Source organism: Cydia splendana, chromosome 3, assembly GCF_910591565.1.
Source record: "Cydia splendana chromosome 3, ilCydSple1.2, whole genome shotgun sequence".
NCBI classification, from domain to species: Eukaryota; Metazoa; Arthropoda; class Insecta; order Lepidoptera; family Tortricidae; genus Cydia; species Cydia splendana.
Genome location: NC_085962.1, coordinates 19641570 through 19664314, shown reverse-complemented (window position 1 = coordinate 19664314; position 22745 = coordinate 19641570). Strand labels below are relative to the sequence as shown.

General features: G+C 39.1%; 1 protein-coding gene and 1 long non-coding RNA gene across 2 annotated transcripts in view; both read left to right on the top strand.

The window, feature by feature from the left end:
* LOC134789397 (uncharacterized) overlaps nt 1–22745 on the top strand; it is a 309984-nt gene that overhangs the window by 148892 nt on the left and 138347 nt on the right. The window lies entirely within an intron of this gene.
* On the top strand, nt 314–8099 carry LOC134806818 (T-complex protein 1 subunit beta). Its single transcript, XM_063780206.1, has 10 exons — nt 314–429; nt 588–761; nt 881–1016; nt 2472–2691; nt 3290–3428; nt 3879–4087; nt 4657–4831; nt 5639–5816; nt 6088–6291; nt 6459–8099. The coding sequence occupies exons 1-10, from the start codon at nt 427–429 to the stop codon at nt 6629–6631; spliced, it is 1611 nt and encodes a 536-aa protein (XP_063636276.1). The 5' UTR covers nt 314–426; the 3' UTR covers nt 6632–8099.

Here is a 22745-nt window from a genome sequence, read left to right as displayed (position 1 = left end):
GTAGGCACGCGTATACCACTTCTATAGGATCCTACCTTCTATGTCTTTTCTCTACCAACCCACTCCACACTCGTGAGCGAATCGCGGCGCGAAGCCGCGAACGCGAGTGTGGAGTCGATTTCGCAGGTCTGCGTTCAAAACTCCTCACTCGTGCGCGGTTTCTCGCCGCGATTCGCGCATGAGTGTGGAGGGCGCTTTAAGATGGACTCTAAATTTTTTGTTTTGCTGTCCTGTCGTGTGTAGCAGGCGTTATTCGCATTTATCATTCTTTCATTCATTCACTCTCCCTCCTATTTCATTCTTTTGTCAGATCGCCGGATCGTGAATGGATGAATTGAAACCAAAAATCACGAGCGAGCAAAAGTAAATTGTGCAGAGCCGGTGGTTTATTGTGTTTTTAAGCCTAACCCTACAAAAGATCTCAAAATGGTGAGTTATTTCATAAATTTTTAATCATCTTACTCAACATGAAATAATCCGGTACTGGTTTAACACAGGAAATGAGTGAAAATCCCATAAAGATGTAACCGCTGTCTATTCGCACGTGTGTCATGCTTTGAGATTTAATCTTACAAAATACCTTTTAGGTCTCCCTAAACCCCATCAGAATATTGAAAAATGAAGCTGAAGAAGAGAAAGCTGAGGTGGCTCGTATGTCTAGTTTCATCGGAGCTATTGCAATTGGCGATTTGGTAAAGAGTACCCTGGGCCCTAAAGGGATGGACAAAATTTTGGTCTCTATGGGTAGAAATTCTGGACAGGTATTTCAATTCTAATTTATTTACTTTTTGAAAATTTTCTTTATTAATTTACATTCTTAATTTGATATTTGTAAACAACCTTATTGCATTTATCATTTGTAAATTATTTGTTCTTTTAGGTTGAAGTCACAAATGATGGTGCCACAATTTTGAAATCAATAGGGGTTGATAACCCAGCTGCCAAGATTTTGGTAGACATGGCAAAGGTACAAGATGATGAAGTGGGTGACGGTACAACATCAGTCACTGTCTTAGGTAATGTATTGTATGTATACATGATTGTATAGTTAGTGAGAATTTTGTCTTAATCAAGGGCATGAGAGCATGTAGATTTGTGTTGTGTACTTGCAACTTCCTAAACTGAAAATCGTAATTAGATTAAAAAAAAAGTAAGACAATGTTGCCACTTTTTACTAGCGCGTCTTGTATTTATGTAAAAATAAGTAAATAAAAGTACTTTTTTAAATCGTAGGAGTAAAATTACCAATAAATAAATAATCTTAGCGTGTTTATTTATAAAAAGGAATTTACTATTTTACAAACAAATTATTGCAGTGGCAACATTGTCTTACTTTTTTGGAATCTAATTACGATTTTGAGTTTATCTTAAAAATATTTGATACAAAGTCAGAGACAATGAAAAGCAATCTTTTTCTTATCACTTGTTGCCATGGTTATGTTACCTTGGGTTACTATTTAAGCCTGGGTTTTATGACATTTAAATCAACTAAACTAGTGATGGGTCAAATCGAAAAATTTTCAAACCGAATAAGTCGACTCCGATTTAAACCCAAATCGGTTTGCAAACCGATTTGGCCAAGTCGATTTAACTTCTATTTTTTAATTATCAGTAGTTCAAACCGCTCCGTAGTCGCTTGGTTTTGAGTTGAAGAAATCGAATTGTAAATTTTACGGTTTGTTCAACCCTTAGAATTCTTAGAATAACACGACAGCAAAAACTTTTGACTTAAAAGTCTTAAAACTTTTGTAATATTTTTTTACTTTCCGTTGCGCGGTAGATCAAAATGTCATTAATTGCTAAAGATAAAACGGGAAAGCACTATACGAGCAAGCTGGAAAGAGCGTGCGGTCTCGTGCGATTCCGTGAGTCATTGCCGCGAATTCGTTCAGTTAGCAAATCGACGCGACGCGGCGCAAAACTGGCAAACCGATCCAAGTAAACCGCCAAATTGATCTCTTTAAGCCTATGCGAAATTGAACCTTACTACTTGAACCATAAGTTTCATTTTACTTTACCTGTAGATACCAAGTTTTGACTTGACTCGACTCAATAATGACGGCAAAGTGCATGCCAACATTTTTCTTCGTGGTTTGAAGTCGATTCGTGTACATTTTATGCCTCAATATGTCCGACGAAAGTGACGCAGCAACAAATCGGAAAGGGTGCGCTTAGAGCGGGTGATCGTATCTTAAGTCGATTTACGGAACACTCAAGTCGATTTAGTCGACTTCAGACCTAAATCGGTTTGAACCGATTTGTGAAGTCGAATCGTAACATAACTAAACTAAACATGCAATTTTGTGGTATAATAATGAGTCATCTAACAACCATGTTAGTAGAAAACTCACTATGCTACTTTTGCCCCTGGCTAAGGGCAGGGCACGGAAACCGTTTTATTTTTCAAACTGTTTTTGGTCATTCACCCACAAACCTATAGAAATAAGTAATATAAAAAAATATAATTGCAGCTGCTGAACTGCTTCGTGAGGCTGAAAAGCTGGTTGAACAGAAGCTGCACCCTCAGACAATTATTGCCGGATGGCGCATTTCTGTTGACGCTGCCAAGAAAGCTCTTGCAGGGGCCAGCTTCGACCACCAGAAGAACCTCAATGATGCGGCTCTCCGTGCTGACCTGGAAAATATTGCTCGTACCACATTAAGCTCCAAGATTCTTTCAAATCACAAAGAGTAAGTAGACTTTAACTTTTAAAAAGGGTTTATCAACTTTGTTTACTTGATTTATTGTCTTGATTTACTACAATAATATACCACAATAAAATTTACTACATTCATTTACTACAATAAAATGGTGAATACTACCAATAGCAACAAAGAAATACCTCCAATTTAAGAACTTGAAACATGTTTATTTTCTTTATAAAAAGCTGTGCTAGACACCATTAGCCGCAGGTAGATTGAATAGAGACCATGTGCATCATACGCGCGCAGCGGGTTATTGTTTCAACCGAGTAAATTACATCTACAGGTTGTTTTCCAACTCTAAAGCCCCGTCTCCATATCGCGCGGCAAACTATCGAACATTGGCTCGCGAGGCAGCCGCGCGCAATGGATACCGGGCTGCTGAGCGATCTGATCGAGTTGGCTCGCGCGGCTGCCTCGCGAGCCAATGTTCGATAGCTTGCCGCGCGATATAGAGATGGGGCTTTAGACAGTCTCTGCATGATAAATATTAAATAAACAGGTCATACTGAACTGAACATTCACATCTTGGAGTATGGCTTGACTCTGTATTTCAGTATGTTTACTTTTTCATCTCATATTACAGACATTTCACTAAACTGGCTGTGGATGCAGTGCTCCGCCTGAAGGGTTCGGGGAATCTGAAGGCCATACAGATCATTAAAATTTCTGGAGGCCTCCTAGAAGAGTCATTCCTGGATGAAGGCTTTCTTTTGAACAAAAAGGTATGCAAATCTGTAATTAACCAGAAAGAAATATTAAATACTAGATGTCCCGGCGAGCTTCGTTTCACCTACCTATATATCAATTTTTTGCACCTTCAAAATTTTGTCTTTCATAAGAAATCTCTCCGCACAATAACAAAATTGGTCAGCGAAATTGGTCCAGCCGATTTCGCAAAAAAATATGTTTTCAGTCGGACACTATATATGACTATATTTAATTTTATTACTAATAACAGATAAGCAGTTAAATCAAAGTCTTTCGATAAAGGGGTGGGAAAATATGGAAAATTATAACCATCATGGTCTTGTTATCCTTCTAGGGCCCAGTGATCCATGTTTTGAGAAAATTTCGGCCCTAGGTTTAAGTCTAGGGTGTTTATTTGAATCAAGATCATCATTATATGAGATCATTATATTCAACTGTCGAAACTTAATTGTATGATCAAACAGGTGGGAGTGCATCAACCGAAACGCATTGAAAACGCCAACATTTTGATTGCCAACACTCCCATGGACACAGACAAGATTAAGGTGTTTGGTTCGACCATCAAAGTGGACTCCATGGCCAAGATTGCCGAGCTGGAGGTGGCCGAAAAGGAAAAAATGAAGGATAAAGTTAACAAGATCTTGGCACACAAATGCAATGTCTTCATTAACAGGTTAGTGAGATAACATTTTTACATGTTTGGCCTGATAGTTGACTGGTAGAGTATGTCATTAGCATTAAGTCCGCCATTTGTACATTATTTGTGTTGTGCAATAAAGTTTAAATAAATAAATAAGAGTAGTGTAAATGGGATTTTAAAATTGCCAATTTCTCACTAATGAGGTGTTTTCTATAGTCCACGGTATAGTATAGTGTATTACCATTTATCCCCGCTCGCCCCCGCCGCGCCATACATAAGCCGGGGACAAATGATTTATATGATAACACCTATTCCCATATCTGTGCCCGACGGGAACATTTTACTTAATTTTTTCCTAATTCTAAGTTACTTGTATTATGTTATTTGTACAATAAGAAGTTAACTTCTACCTGCTGCTACTATGTCTGTGTGGCCATTTTTTCGGCTGATTGTGTATCTCGTTCTTTATTCTATAAGGACTAGCTACTGCCCGCGACTTCGTCTGCGTGAGATCATATATCTGTGGGGCATTTATTTTCGGCAGATTGTGTATCTTGTTCTTTATTAATATGTTTTAATAAAGAATAATGGTTTGTATTCAGACAACTGATCTACAACTACCCGGAGCAGCTGTTCGCGGACGCGGGCGTGATGGCCATAGAGCACGCGGACTTCGACGGCATCGAGAGGCTGGCGCTCGTCACGGGCGGCGAGATCGTCTCCACCTTCGACTCGCCAGACAAAGTCAAGCTCGGCCACTGCAAGGTTATCGAGCAGGTCGGTCTCACACCACGCGCACACTTTATAAAACTATACAGTTATTCGACCAAGCCGTCTGGGCAGGGCAATCGTGCGGGATGCGAGGGGCGAGGGGGTGGGTCGCGCGCACCCGACCTGCATCGCCATTGTTAGTAGCTCGGTACTACTTACAGGGCTAGCGTGTCTTATTCAATTATTACGCGGCCTTAAAGTCTGTGACGACCCTACTGTGCGGTGGCATTTACGCAAACATCAAAAGCGTCGGTGCACTGTTACTTTTTACACTGTGACAGGCGTCTCCGTCCCCCGCGTACACAACGCGTACCCATCGACCAGATAGTCACTCCGACAGCAATAATATAGTCTGTCAAGCCATTTTCGTCAGTAAAAAAACAGCGGCAAATTAAAAAAAATGTAAGCGCGAAGAGTAATCGTCCCATAGAAAAAAAAACCATGCGTCTATTTCACCAGGTTGACTATGCCAATTTCCTGTACATATCTGGGTCTGTAAGTGACGATGATACATAGCGTCAATGTTTACCCGTTGGCTTAGCAATATACGTGGGTTCGGGAACTCTACTGACTCCGCGGCAGTAGCGTAGCGTGAACTAATCTAGCCATGGGCGAAGTCGCATCTGCGAGGTCCTTTTCTTTCAATGTGTATTCCCAAGATATTAAAAAGGGTTGGCTTCTGCGAGGCACCCTTAAGTGCGAGGCCGAGGGCGAGGGCCCACTTCGCCCACGCCTAGCTACGGCACTGCTCCGCGGTCACGTGAGTTGGCCCCCTTTCATTTCAAAATGACAATCCAAATGTGGTTATTGCAGGTGTTGATCGGCGACGAGTGCCTGATCCGCTTCTCCGGCGTGGAGCTGGGCTCGGCGTGCACGGTGGTGATCCGCGGCGCCACGCAGCAGGTCATCGACGAGGCCGAGCGCTCGCTGCACGACGCGCTCTGCGTGCTCGCCGCCACCGTGCGCGAGCCCAAGGTCATCTACGGCGGAGGTCAGTGTCTACACTATACTGCACGGTGCCCGAGGCCGTCATATAACTATTATTATTTTTAAGATTTTTGTTACTTACAATAGTATTGTACGCTGCAATTATGCAACTGATACATAATGAGATCCATTAAAACACGAGTGGGGTATTAGGCCTCTCGCTTCGCTCGTTTCATAATAAGATCACACAATATTTCTAAAAGCGAATTAACATAATTTCAACATTTTAATGATGGCAGGATACATTATGTGCCTCCTTTACAAATGTGTTGCAGGCGCGAGCGAGATGCTGATGGCGGAGGCGGTGTCGGTGGCGGCGGCGCGCACGCCGGGCAAGGAGGCCGCCGCGGCCGAGGCCTTCGCCGTGGCGCTGCGCCGCCTGCCCGCCGCCGTCGCCGACAACGCCGGCTACGACAGCGCCGACCTCATCGCGCGCCTGCGCGCCGCGCACGCGCAGGGTGACTCCACCGCCGGTCTAGGTCAGTACACACACACACAGAGACTATATTTAAGTTACTCGCTCAGGTAGTATACATAATGTACAGCGGAATTTACCATTATGAACAGAATGTATCCATAAAACGGCCATGCATTTTAGTACTTGTCGGTGTCATAAAAAAAACTTAATTGTAACGTCTCCCCACAGACATGAACAACGGCGTGGTGGGCGACATGAAGCAGCTGGGCGTGACGGAGTCGTACGTGGTGAAGCGGCAGGTGCTGGAGTCTGCGGCCGAGGCGGCCGAGATGATCCTGCGCGTCGACAACATCCTCAAGGCCGCGCCGCGCCGCCGCCAGCCCGACCACCGCCCCTGCTAGGCCGTACTACTCTACTACCATTACTCACAACTCACAAGGCCAACGCGTAACTCAGACGGTTCATCATTCTAAATTCAAAAGCACAAAAAGGCTATACACGAACGACCACGCGCGATTAAATACTAAAATCGATGTGGCGTTCGCAAGTACGGCGACAAATATTACATATCGGTCTTCGTAGAGCGTTGTCGCACCCTACCTATGTGACGTTTGTCATAAATTCCCATCATATCGACAGCTGGATTGCCATTAAAATAAAATATTTCTCACAGTAAAATATAACTTGACGAAAAGATAAAATTACTAAATATAATACAAACCGAACGCACGAAGCAAACGTGCAACCGCGCCGTAATCGACCACAATAGCTTCTTATGAACTGTCCGAGTTAATCGTTAGACCTAATAGTATTATCTGGAGCTCAAGACATACGGTTCTAGCGATTCGATTCTCTATTCTAACGTCATGTTGAAAAGCCTAAGAGAGATAATGTGGAACCAAACGAATAAAACCGTCTATCAGAGTTCCCCAGGTAATCATACTGTATCGGCGAACCGGTGTGAAGTGAGCGATATACGACATCTAATTGTTGTTACATAGACGAAATGTTATTATACTTTCTCCGTGATATTGCATTAGTCACATGTCTTAAAGCTTTAATATGTTTTATTTTTATGGTGCCTGGTAAGGATATTTTGATTCAGATACTTACATTGAAAAATAACCTATATTGCCCACTTCACACCAGTAACATATCCCTATAAAGATTTACCGATTGATGCGGTACAGAGCATTTCACTACGTTTATATAATTGTTAGGGTGCATGCGTTGACCGTGAATGCAGTTGACGGATGATACGCAATATGAACAAAGTATGGATGTGGATTTTCAGATATATCTGAGTATGCCCGTACGTTATTTTACATAAACATAATAAGCTTGGTTAATGCTGATGCCAGTATTGTCAATGTTCACTATTTTATTTCACGATTATTCACTTGCCTCTAGTTTCACTAGGACATTTGTGGCCTGACATTGGCAATTCGCCGTATATTGCTGGTCCAGTAAGCATTGACGTTATGTACAGTCAGCAGCAGAAGTTGCTAAGCGGGCGAGGTGTTCAAAATTACCTTGACGCGCTCTTATTCTCTTAACAATAAAGTCGTGTGACCGTGTCGTGCTGACCCAGAAATGTACAGGAAATTGTCAGTGTCAGATGTCAATAAGTTGGGGAAATGGCCCCAGTTTAGACCTAAATGTGTCGTGAGATTAAATTGTGCGACTCGTATCTATATTTTTGTGTCGTTTATGGCCACAGATTTTATTTTACTAAATGTCCTCTTAGCTTTGCTAGCGGAACTATTCGTAAGACTCTAAAACAATGTTGCACTAACGTTATTGTTTTAATTTTCTGGCCACAGCTGCCTTGATTTAATGATGTATGAATAAATATTTAATACTATGTGATGAGTGATTTTATTTATATCATTACTTTCTTTGAAGTAATGTAATATTAGGTACGCAAAAGAATTGTCGTAGTCTAACAAAAATGTATTAAAAATTTTTTGTGCAATAAAGTTATAATAATATAACAAAAATGAATAAATAAAATTGGATTTGACAGTGGAATAATCATGTTGTTCCTCCCTCACGAAAACACGTTCTTTAAAGTCTCGCTCGGTGGACTGCCAATCACTATACCAGAAAGTAAGATGCTAGGTAATTCGGGTCACAGGGAGAAATCTGAACAAAACTAGCATTTTGGTCAAATTCCCTGGGCATATAAAGTAGTTTTAGGTCCGAACACATTTTTTACGGCATAAATATCGAAACTGTACTTAACGCATTCACTGCCAGCGACCCGCTAGGCGGGTTATCTGTCCGTATAGACTACTCGAGAAACTAAAAACGGTGAACAATAGAGATAGTACCTAGTACTCCTAAAAATACGTGTGATGCCTAGAAAAAATTATAAACAAAAAAAGGGGGGAAAAAGTAGATATTTTTTATTTCCCCAATATGTCACAAAGTATTAATATTTAAGAAACCAAAATTAATATTATAAAAGAGGAGGATATTTCCAATAAAACATTCCATATTTTTCACCGTTTTCAATTTCTCGAGTAGTTTACTAGGCGTATTTCGCTACATACCTACAATTTTTCTCATATCGGCTACCCTCGTAGCGCGACTAGCGCGTTGCTCGCACTGGCACTTAATGTGTTAATGAATGAGATTCTCAGTTCAATTATAATAATGAAGCTCCTAACGTTCAGTACCTAAACTACTCAGCGCAACAATTATGAATGGCATTCGACACGTCGGCTGAATACATAGTTAATAACCCTCCATGAATTAATTACCGCCGTGTAATTCATTAACTAAATAGCAGTGACAGTTGGCATGAGCCGTGACTTAGTAGGTGGGTAAATAATTTAGGTAATTAGCAAGATTACGCTCGATTTGATTAGAGAAAGCGACAAAGAGCTACGTGGCTAGCGTAGTAGCCTCTGGGACTTGGGATGACTTCGAGCATTACGCGCGAAAACTCACGAAATACAGCAAAGCTGTGAGGAAAGCAAAAAGGAAAGCATGGATGAACCATTGCGATCAAATCAGGTCCATACCGGAAGGCATGAGACTTACAAAGGCACTAGCTGCAACGAAGTCAGTTCCACTCACTTCCATTAGAAGAAGTGACGGAAGAATGACTGAAACGAAGCTAGAAACCCTCAAAGTTATGTGTGACACACACTTCCCAGGCTCGATAATACATCAGAGCGTAACGGACGATGTAGCAACCGGTGCAATGGAACAATCCATCAGCACGACCAGGTACAACTGGGACACGTCTAAAAAGGTAGTAGATCACGATAAGATACAATGGGCACTATCCACATTTCAACCATACAAAGCCCCGGGGCCAGATGAAATCTACCCCATACTACTACAAGAGGGCGCCAATGTACTAATACCGCACTTAGGTAGACTGTACAGAGCGTGCATAGCCTTCGGACACGTACCGCGTGTGTGGAGGATGGTAAAGGTAACGTACTTGCCTAAACCAGGCAAAGCAGATTACACAAAAGCCAAATCATACAGGCCGATAAGTATGTCATCGTTTTTCCTCAAAACACTGGAGAAACTGGTAGACAGACACATAAGGGATGGTCCTCTTAAGAGGCATCCGCTGCACCAATTGCAGTGTGCGTATCAGCCGGGTAAATCGACTGAAACGGCACTACACCTGGTGACAACCAGAGCGGAACAGGCGATAGAGAACAAAGAACTATGTCTGGCCACTTTTATAGACGTGGAGGGGGCATTTGACCGCACCACGTATCAGGCAATCAATATTGCAGCATCTAAACATGGCATAGAACCAACAATCTGTAGATGGATTGGTACTATGCTAAATAGCCGACTAATAAAATCCTCCCTTATGGGAGATGAAATATTAGCTACGGCTACGAAGGGTTGTCCACAGGGTGGGGTTCTCTCACCAACTCTCTGGAGTCTGGTAGTTAACTCACTGTTGGAAGAACTAAACAAAGGCCCAATACATACGGTAGGGTACGCAGATGATTTAGTGATTCTTGTAAACGGGAAATTCCCGGGAAAAGTATCGGAAATCATGAATAAAGCACTGAAGCAAGTGGAGAGATGGTGCAACTGTCATCAACTCTCCATAAACCCAGGCAAAACAGTGGTAATACCGTTTACCAGGAAAAAGACCCTTAATGGCATGAAGCAGCTGAAGCTTTATGGAAGGGTACTGGAAATGTCCAATGAAGTGAAATATCTAGGCGTTACACTAGATAAAGAGCTGAACTGGAGAAAGCATGTCGAACTAACAACCACCAAGGCACTTAGAGTGTTTGGAATGTGTAGATCGGCTTATGGCAAAACGTGGGGTCTAAACCCAAAGGTACTAAGATGGATCTATACCATGATGGTAAGACCAATCATCTTGTATGGATGCCTGGCATGGTGGCCAAGGACACTAAAGAGCACATGCAGGGATGCCCTTATGAAAATACAAAGAACGGCATGCATGGCTATTACTGGCGCGTTTAGAACGACGCCAACAGCGGCGATGGAGGTACTGCTAGACCTCTCGCCGCTACACCTAGTGATACAATCTGAGGCGCGGAAATCGCTACACAGGTTGACCCTAACAGGCCTCTGGAGCGATAGCAAGCCAAAGACCAACACACACAAACATGGAATGTGACAATTTCATGAAAAGGATTACGAACATGGGCTGCGATAAGATGCAACCCAAGTTTGTGTTCCATAAGAATTTTAACGTTAAAATTCCAACAAGGGCTGAGTGGACCGAAGGTCTTAAAGCACCAATCTCTGGTGAAAACGACATCATATGGTACACAGATGGGTCTAAGACAGAATCTGGTACGGGGGCAGGCATTTATGCAAATGACTTTAGTAGTAGTATATTAAGCATGGGCAATTACGCCACTGTCTTCCAAGCCGAGACATTCGCTATAATTGCCTGTGTGCATGAGAATATAGTTACGCGAACCCAAGGGAAGAATATCTATATACTCAGCGACAGTCAGGCCGCTCTCAAAGCGCTCGAAGCTCCCAGAGTGGACTCTAGACTGGTATATAATGGCGTCCAAGCTCTGAACCAGCTTGGAAGGCAAAACAGGGTGCAACTGGTATGGATCCCAGGGCACGAGGGATTCATAGACAATGAAAATGCAGATGAACTCGCCAGAGCCGGATCTGTAAGTAACCTTATAGGTCCGGAACCATTCGTGGGGCTCTCACAGGGAACCATCACAACGGCTATTAAAGACCATACCAAGACCAAACACCAGGAAGAATGGGATAGTCTGACGGGTCTAAAGCATGCAAAGCTCTTTATGCAAGGAATAGACTCCGGCTGGAGCAAAAAGCTTTGGAAACTTAGCAAAAGACAACTCCAAATCATAACGGGGGTGTTTACTGGCCAGTACGGGGTCAAAGGATTTCTGGCCAAGATGGGACACTCTGACAACACCGATTGTCGTATGTGTGGCGAAGAGGAAGAGACAGTAAGACACTTAATGTGTGAATGTCACGCCCTCGCCCTCGGAGTAAATATCTATGGAGTAGAGACGCGCACTAATTTCTATCTGAAAAATTCTGTCGTTTTTGGCGCGGGGGACGAGGTAACGCACACAAATAATGTTAACACTAATGCATTTTTAGCATGCGTCGCTACACACGCACACGACAAAATTATCAAACACTAGCAAAAACTATATTCACACAAGTACAAGAACAAACACAGACAACCCTGTCCGTGAACGAGATGACGTCAGTTTTAAGTAAACCTGATAGTGCGAGGGACGCGCCGATAATATTGTCGATAAAATTGACAATGAATTTTAATTTCTGATTTTATCAATTATAATAATAATACAATATCAAGTCTTTGTACCAGCATTTTACTAACTTATGATGATTTAGATGTTATTTCTAATAGTTTGTCAATTTGTTTAGGGCGAATCTTGCAAGCTGATATAGAATGATTTTTTATTATCTGTTCATTAGTTAATATTTTACATGTTGGTTTACTTCTGAAAGCAATGCAATATACTATCGAGCATGCAGATCTGATGACAGAGATGGAACGCGGCCATAGGATGTCATTTAAGGGATATTGAGTAGGGGATAATTAGTATATATATCGGCGGTAGATCATAAAATCGGGCATATCGAGATATTCCTAGGCATATCATGAAACGCCGCCATTTAATAATCTGCCTTTTGCATTTTTTGCCACGGCTAGTGCTGCATTCTATGTGGCATTTGGAGCAGAATGCGTAGGTACTAGGTAGGTACTAAAATCATACGCTACCCAAACACGTACTATACGTAGGCTGTCAAGCCATTTCAATGGTTATCATTTGCTAAAATTAGGACATCCTACTTATTCGATATGCCTAAATGTTGAGGTTTGAACGGTATGGCTGGTGGTCACTAGTCAGATCATGACATGCCGGCGTTTCACGATCTGCTTAGGAATATCACACCTTGAAGTTAGCACGATATGGCTGGTGGTCACTAGGCAGATCATCATCTGCCTAGGAATATCACTCCTTGAGGTTTGTACGATATGGCTGGTGTTCGCTAGGCATCATGACCATCTGTATATTATTCATTGTTTATATCGATTTTACCGATATTGGTTTTTATGGTGTCCCATCACTAATATTGGTACGGTGATACCAGAGTAATAAATTAAAAGTGCCTATTTATGGAAAGTGACAGCCGTAAATACCTTAAATTAATAAAATATTTGACATGTTAAATAAAAATATATAGCTGGTCAAGCAAATCTTGTCAGTAAAAAAGGCGCGAAATTCAAATTTTCTATGGGACGATATCCCTTCCCGCCTACATTTTTCAAATTTGCCGCCTTTTTCTACTGACAAGATCTGCTTGACCAGCTATATGTAGAAACTAAAGGAAAAATTAATTAAAAAAAAAGAGTCTATCGGTAATTTTACGTTATTTAGGGGTTGTGCACAAATCACGCGAGATGTTTTCGACTACTTTTTGATCCCCCGTCCTCCTTTTCTTTATTCTTATAGATCTATTTATTTGATTAAATAGATTAGGTTGATATGAAACTAAGGTGTTATATAAAAATAATGTGTTACATAAATTATTTATAACAAAAAGCAACGCAAATAGGGCATATTACTGCAATGTTCTGCCGCCAGAGTGTAGCACTAAGCTAGCTAGTAAATTTTCTCTTTTCTCTTTATCGCTCAAATATGCAATAGTGATAGAGAGGTTAGATAACGAAATTTAAATTTTCTTGTTCCGCGGCGGACCCCCAGATTGTGATGGATTGTGGTAGTCGCGCCCCCTACGCAGAGTTTCGCATAATATTTCCTATTAGAAATTCTACTCGTACCTAATTAATATTTAGAAAGTCTTCTTTAGAATTACCCTAAAATAGATCTAATATCATATCACTGGTATCACTGTCAGATTGACAATGTTTTTTAGTTATTTGCAAAGTTAATGCACTATTTGATAATATTTAGATGTAATAGTACCTACATATGATAAGAAACGTGTTCTTTTTGTAGACTAGACGTTTCCGATCTCATTTTGCACGAGAAAACGCTGCAATTCGGCATTTTCGGCTCCTATCATTCCGCTTAGACTGACGTTTGCTGAATGGCGTATGACGTGTGGCAACTAGTTTTATATAACCTCCTTGACCGGCGGCCGCGATCTTTTTGCAGAGGGGAACGCCTGTTAATGGCCGCTCCATAGATATTTACTCCGAGCCCTCGCCAGACAAAGAATGAAGGACTTTGGAGCAGGATACCTGGAACCAAAGGACTTTAAAACGCTACCCATGAGCTCCATCATCCGACACATGGATATGGTGGGAAAAGCTCTTGAGTAGTTGACGGATCTCTTCTAGGGGGTAACTGCACAAAAGATCCCTATGGGTCGAAGTGTATCCGCAAGGGCCCCCGAAAACAATAAGATAAGATAAGATAAGCCTCTGGGAGCCTATACTCTGTATCTTTAGGCGAGTACTTTAATAAAAGTAAACACATTTTTGTACATTTTCGGGTAGTTATAACATTAATCAAATAGGTACCTGAATTTAACCTACATTATTTGATCATGTACAGGTACTTAATGTTTTTATCTACCCTCAACTGGCTAAGAAGCCATTTGAGGGTATGGTTTTGGTTTATGGTTTAAGACATTTATTCTCATAAGAATCATTATTCACTTAAGGCGACGGTAGCGGTGGGTAAAATTTCAGATTCTGTCAATTTACCCCATTTCACACACAAGCGCACTTCACGCACGCTACCTCACTTTACTGGGACAGGTCAGTGACCCATCATGTTTTTTTAAGATTGGACTTTTAGTTTAGTATTGACCACTAGCCTCCTTTGAGGGTAAAAGCGTTCCATTTAAAGATGAAAGAGAAACAATGCATTTAATCTTGCTTTCCTTGTCTGTTCATGTCACACGTGACGCACCTATAATTCATTTGATTGTTGACTGTTTTACTACCTAATATTGCTTTGTCGAGATACGCGTTTTGTACAATTAAAGCGAATAAAACAAGATGTCATTAAGTCAGATGTAAAATGTTATTTACTACTCTATACGGTTTTTCATAAGGTGCAATATCCATTCAATGGGAATTTAAATAAATAAAGTTTCGGCAGGGTGGCAATTCCATTTTGGCGGATAAAGCGAAACAGAGTAGTTCTATCGAACCTGCTTACAAATTTTCACGAGAATCAGTTGAGAAATGTGATCTGCAAAGGAGAACATACAAAAGCATTTTTGCCTAAGCTGAAACCGAGACCTTTGCTAACGCTGGTTTAGGTACACCTATAAAAAATGGTTGTCCCTGCTGTAATTTTAATATCTTTATATTTCAACCGGTATAGTTTTACCTTCAAAAATAATCGGTATCGCTAAACAATAGCGGTACCTTACTACTTATACGTTCACGAAATCGGTATCTGCATAACTTGATTGTTAGTAAACTAACCTGGAAAATAATCTCAAAATCACCGAAACATTTATGTACAGTCACCTGCGATAATATGTTACGTCATTAGCGCCAACTTTGCCTCCAGGGAAACTTTGCCCAAAACGACAATTTTAAACAAATTCGTTAATGTAGAAAAATTGATAATAGTTATGGCCACCCTGCTGTTTTTAGTAGAAAATAGGTTATATTTCTGACCAAACTTGTGCATAACTGATATACCAAACTTGTCCATAACTTGACTTGGGAATTTTGAGCGAGTTGTTTAATATAGGGTATATTTCGGCGGGCAAAAAATTGATAAATAATGAATGCAAGTAGAAAAAATTGAGAACCCTTTGACAAATATTTCCGGGTTTGAGTTATAACACATGAAGCATAGATTATGTCTATTCAGATTTAAACTAAAAAGGCCTAAATACACAAAAGTTTGAGCGGTGGGCAAAGTAATCCGGTAATTTGGCATCCGTACCAACATTGCCCACCACCAAAAACGGATTAGGGTTGTCTTTTTCATCTAATTTACCCAACTTCGCAAGTAAAAGAAGGTTATGTTTGTACACTAAAATAAGTTTATAAATATATTCTGTATTTAATTTGTCTTATTATCCTTTATTTTGATATTTTATCCCGTTAACGAATGAAAAACACAACAAAAATCATATTTTTGGCCATTAAACTATTGTAACAGATTTTCTCAAAAGTGACAACCCTAGCCTTTGTAAAATGCTTAGGCGAGCCTTATTTGGAAATGGGCAAAAACGGGTAGGCAACATTGCCCAGCAAATGTATTTAAAAGTTTTACACTTATCGCTAAGCTATTAACAGGGAATGGTAGGATTGCCCAAAACCTTAAAGTGATCCTTAGACATCATCATCATACGAGCTGTATTTGAATACCAAATTGACGTGGGCAATGTTGGCGAAAACCCCGGATATCTTTGCCCGCCCTCTAAAACGCAAAAAATGGGTAAAAACACGACAAAAAATTTTTTTCTTTAAAACTGATGCATTTGATCACATAGGACGTGCTGAGCAAAAAAAAGTCATATGATGTGATATTTATTGAGAAATTCGCGTTTAAAAAAAAAAAGCGGGCAAAGTTGGTGATAATGACGGTACCTACTCTTCGAAGGCCGCAAAAATATGTGACATGCTCTTATGGTTCTACAAATAAGATCGTGTCAGATATATTTGCGGCCTTCGTTGTGTAACATAAATTGCAGGTGACTGTACATTTGGAATAATTATTTTATTTAGTTTCAACGAAAGTTTCAAGTTTAGTACGAAAATACTTCAGATATGCAATATGCACAAAATGTAGATCTAATCGAAATAAAACATTGCTTTTTATAGTAAATTTATAAAACATTCGTTAATAGGTATACATAACAATAACCAGTCCACAGCGCTAATTGGCCTGTAAGCTTCATCTCGGTCTCCAAAGCCGCAAAAACTCGCTAGTACTTAGTGCTGGTCTAGCCGTTATTTTTTCTTGAAGATTTTCAGAGAACAGCACGTACACGCATTATACATATAGACGGAACGAACGGCATAATCATAATAATTTATTAGTCGCAATCCATGGTATTACAGATCTAGGTACAAGACTTTCAGGTATTACTTATACGAATTACATAACTCTTCCTGTTAATAGGCAATATTTTAAGATAAATTTCTATAATATAATACAAGATTACAATTGTCATCAAAATTCATTGACGTACAGAAGTCAAATACGTTTTTAAAATGACGCAAAATGATACCAGCATAATAAAAATTGATCCCAATCACTAAAGATGAGTCTTTAAACTTTTTTCATTTTAAGCGAGTTTTGAAGGAACATAATACTTAAATTCGACTGTAATCGTATTGTTTTAAGATAGTTTACTGCGGTTTTCAACAATAATGACCCGTAAATAAGAGCAAATCAAATTTAAATGAGACGCGAGCTGATATTTATGTACCCTATTTTTAGAAATACAATTTATCTACTGGTATGCTTTCTCGTGTGCGTATATGATTTAATGTCAATATAATTGTCAAAAGCAAGAAAATCAAGCTGTCATTTTCATTTGAAGAAGTACACGTGTGCTCCGGTGTAGCCCCAACGGGCATCTGACTTGAAGAAGAATTTTGAGTGATGTCGTCAATGTATGGAAATTGTTCGAAAGTTTACATTTGAGATTGAATTTCTCTGTTGTCTTTGTGAGTAAAAATATAAATTCGTAATAAATTGGTACCTGAATTATCTAGCTTTCAAAATCATACAATAATTCAATTACTGTCAAAGACAAAATTTTTTTGCTTCTGTCTCAAACGGAACTCCATATTTTGATTTTTTGATACTTTTAGTGTCGATTTGTAGAGAATAACAGCAAATTAAAAATATAATGGCATGAAGAGTCGGTACACGGTTTCTTCATGAAAAAAAATATGTGTAATTGAATGCAATTATTAAACATTTATTGAACAAATTATGGTTACAAAGTGAGGTCTAAATCGAAAACGTCATATACCGGCCCCTTAAAATGAGAATATAAATTTAATGCTATACAATGACTTGGTGTAGGTATTATTATGTTTTTGCATCTCAAGGGAACACGAGTAAATTCGCATAGTTTTATGTGATATAGGATTAAGGTGCGCTACGAATAGCATCGTAGCGCACCCGCGCCCGTGCGATGCAAAAACTGTACAATATTAACTAATACCAAAGACATATGTAACTTCGTATAAGATGAATAAAGTCTAAATCGGCTAGATGGCGTGACGACACCGTTTCATATTTAACGATTTTAACACATAGATATCAGTGAATGAACATGGGTCAAAATGATATAAAAATAATAAAATCATTTATCCATATACATATATTTCATTGATAATTTTATACGTTTTCATGTTGAGTTTTAGTCATGTGTCGATAGATGGCAGTAAATTTACTGTGACTACAAAATTTACTATGACAGGACCCCTCTATTCTATCTATTCTCTTTGCTAATACCTCTGCTAATACTAAGAGTGGGTAGCGTAACAACAACATGCATAGCTCTGCGAGTGCAGTAACTAATAATTATTGATTGTAGGTAGATTTTGTTTACTCTTTTTTAAATACTTAAAGATACAGACTAAGTATAGCTATGACAATCGTTGATAGAAATCGCCAATCGATACAAATAATGTATGGGAATAGTCACGTGAGTTTTCGTAGCATCTGCCATCCCGATACATTTTTACTTTTCGTTTGCCATTGGTCGATGTACGATTGTCATCTTGGCTAGGCTCCCAGTCCTGTTATAGTGGTAACACACTATCGCACCGCACCAAGGTTATTGTGCGACGCACCCATAAGTAAGAGCGACAAAGCGATATCTCGTTCTCGCTCTTACTTATAGGTGCGTCGCACAATGACCTTGGTGCGGTGCGATAGTGTGTTACGGCCATTATGAACAACCGAAATAGATATTTGTGTTACAAGGGGACATAGTTATAGTCTTCATGTGCTTCATATACAGAAAAGAGCGTTTTACATTATACAATAACTTCCATCTTAAGATGCCAACAAGGGTAATGCACATACACTATCCCTCTGGTGTTGCCATGGACACCTCAAGGGCGACGGTAATTGCTTACCATCAGAACATTCGCCTGCTTGTTTGCCTCCTATATCATAAATAACAAATTATTAAAAACAACAATCTTTCTATAAATAAAAATATATGTAGGTACCTACCTAATGTAGTTTCATCCAATCCAATACTAGCCAACTAGTTCGGCGATTCTATTTGATCAGAACAGGTTTGCGGAGCCGTACTGTATCTTCGCCTGCCGCCGTTATTCTACAAATTCCCCCTACTTTCCTATAAAATTCCTAACGAACGAAATGGAATTCCCTTTCCGAGAAATCTCCGGCTACCTAAACTGGGACCATAATGAAATTTTCCTTTATTATTTGATTTACCTTCTACAGTTTTATGTTCGTGCAATAGTGTTATCCGCTCTATAGAATTGGGACCGTTCTATTAAGAGGGTACAATTTTCGCAGGTATCTCGTAAAGGGCTGTTCCGATGAGAAACGGTGGTGTTAAATTTGCATGCAGTTACTATTGGGAACCGTACGGCTACTGAAGGGGTCGATAGGAGAGATGACGTGAATGATTATGTAGGTAGGTAAGTAAATAGAGTAGTTTCAAAATGCCTAATTTCATGCCATAAATTTGTGTTTTGTACAATAAAGAGTTTACTAACAAAACTGTGGATCCTGGTTACCTGAATAAAGAACTTTATTATTATTATTGTATCTCCGTTTTAAAACTCGGGTCTTTCGAGCCCGGTCATTTATAAGGCGTGCGTGGAGATATGTATCCAACACGTAGAGGCCGTTTGGAGAAATTTGATGTCATGTAGAACGCCTGCTGGAACCCATTCACGGGTACATATTATTATTATACACTGTTAAAAATTATGTAATTTTACATGCAAAAAAATTACATAATCCTGTAAAATTCCCGAAAAATCTGGGAAATTTACGGAAAAATATGACATTTTACGTAATTCTCGTAAAATTTTACGAGAATTACGTAAAATGTCATATTTTTCCGTAAATTTCCCAGATTTTTCGGGAATTTTACAGGATTATGTAATTTTTTTGCATGTAAAATTACATAATTTAATTTAAAATTACATAATTTTTAACAGTGTACATACATACATTTTTAGGTAAGTTTAGAAGGTTTGCCTCATGTTTGCCTGCCAATATACCTAGGTACCCACGAAACCGAAAGTCCCACAAGAAAGAAGGGTTGAATCATTATTTTCGAAGACTTAATTACCAACGATTTATTATACTTTACACCCCACTTGTTTTATGCAAAATAAATGTTAAAATAAAAATGGACACCACAATAATCATTTTGCCGCATTCAAATAGTCTGTGAACATGCGATTGTAGTTTATGGGAAAAGCCAATTCAAATATTGCTATAATTATGAGCCATTTCGTTTCCACTGAGGCTAATAAAGCTCACGTAGCCGAGGCTTTCAAGAAAACCTTTAATGATATGCACTAGTTAACTAATCGTGTGTAAACTAGTTCAGCTTATTTGGTATGTTAACTTTATACATAGGTAGATTAAGCAGGTAGATAAAAATCCATTCATAGGTTTAGGTTAGTAATAAGACTAATAAGTTTTAAGAAAGCTTTGCGAAAACTTATTTGTGGTAAAATGTAAGATTAATAAGTATCTTTTATATGAGTTTTAAACTTACTTTTTACCATAACTTCCATTAAAGTTATTATTTATTAAGTAAGGAAACTGATGTATAGAGTGAGCACTCTAATCTTACTTGTTTATCTATTGTTTTACTAACCGCTGTGTAATAGAACCACACGGTCGTGCGAGTGGCAAGGCAAATAGTGAACGCGAATGTGTAAACTGTAAACGCAAAAAATCAGACCGTTCACAATTTATCTACAGGCCGATTGTGACTTATCTATCTGTTAAGGTTTTGATCTTGTTTTGATTGGTCTGATTGACCTACAAATTAGGTACAAAAATATGGTATGCTATTTTTTTAGGTACAGTCGGTCCCCTTACATAAGTATCCACTTTTCTATACAATTAGTATGGCAACTTGGGTAAGTACCTTGAGTAAGTAGGGGAACCGACCGTACGTACACCCGCCGTCCTGACGCATGAAATTTCATTATATCTATGTATGAGTACCTATATCTATGGGAATTTTACGAGTAACAAAAAACCCTAATCAGTTTGTTATATTACCCATATTACAAGATACGGGCGTCTTGCAACAAGGCCTTGATTTTATGCCCGATTTAATACTCAATAAATAAATTATGTCATAATGTTTTTCATTTTCAGGTTACGAATTAACATAGAAGTTTTTTTCAATGTACATTCAGCGTCGTATAGTAGGTAGCATCCAAAGTATTCAAAATAGTTCGGTACGCCATACAAATAATATGGTGTACCGAACTATTTCAATACTTTGGATGCTACCTACAGGTTGTATATGACGCTGACTGTACACAGAAAAAGATAGTATTTTTCTAAACAAAGTTTTTCCTCTTGTTATATTTAAGCTCAAAAGGCTATCTCCTGTAATTGAGGTTTTTTTTTTTTAATTTATGACGTGTTTTTACCCTAATCCCTAATTAGCTGTGATTTAAATCCCAAAATGTATTTTCGTGAATATTTAAAAAACATTGCATCGCAGAATTCAGTGCGGGAAGTTAATAACTTCATTCCAAGGCGCAATTACACTGCGGGTTCGTGGCATTGAGTCAGTATTCAAAAACGACAAACATTCGTCATTAGTTAACATTATTCACTCGGTTGCCAGGTTTTTCGCCGTCTGCCTTTTTAATCAAATACCAAAGGTCCTATTACTCTCTTATTTACGTCGCAGTTTTCGTTCAGGCATTTTTCTGTTTTTATCTTCCCAACTTATATTCAAGAAATCTACAACAATTATGCTTTATTTTGTGGTTGAAAACAAGGTTTAATTTATTTAGGTCATTGATATTCAATATTCTAAAAGGTTTATGAAATATCTACATTAAAAAGAAGAACAAAATACCAATTTGATAATCGGGTTCACTTGATCACCCTCGGAAAGGCGAAGACTTGAAGAGATACAAATTAAACAAGTTTGTTTTTTAGATCTATACCTACCTATTCTTAATCTAGGAAGGCTATTTTGACATAAATTCTTCAGCATATAATCTTGTACAAAATCTATCAAGTTGAGTCTGACACTAACCTATTACTGTACCATTTTTTTACTTTTACTTTACTTTACTTTTACTATAACCAAAGTCCAAAATGTAAGAGCTAGAAGCCTTGAAGATGAAACATGATATTTTGTTATACTCTCCTTATTACAGTTGTACCTTTTTATGTGCAAGGTACCAAACCTAGAAGTCTAAACCTTGCTCCTTCAAGTGGCATTCATTCTCTGACCTACCAGACGCCTAGATCCAGTAATAAGGATAGTACTTATAATAGCAAATAACGGTCAAATTTAGTTGCTCTTATTATAAACCACCTGAAAGAAAACCTGAACAGGTGGAACTCTATCAGAGAATGTGTGATAAAGAGTTGAAGAAAATTGATTTCCCATCTGAACTTACACACTGTGCTGATAGGGTTTGTACTTGTGAAGGTCATAGAAATTTGCTGCGTAATATGTATTGTGATGTCATAGCAATATTGTCAAATGCGGCAAGAGCGTGTTACAGGCAAAGAAAACCGCAGAGAAGAGGTGGGTATATCGCAGGCTGGAACAAATATGTCGCTCGTTATCACAGGGAGGCTCGGCTGCATTTTCTTACCTGGGTCCAAGCTGGGAAACCGACTTGTGGCCCAGTGTATCTCAATATGCGTGAAAGTAGAAAGGTTTTTAAACGCAGGTTAAAATGGTGCCAAGATAGACGGGAACAGCTAAAAATGGATAGTCTAGCTTCTTTGCATGCCAGTAAGGATTTTAAAAACTTTTGGAAACAGACAAACAAGTTAAATGTTAAGCCGGGCC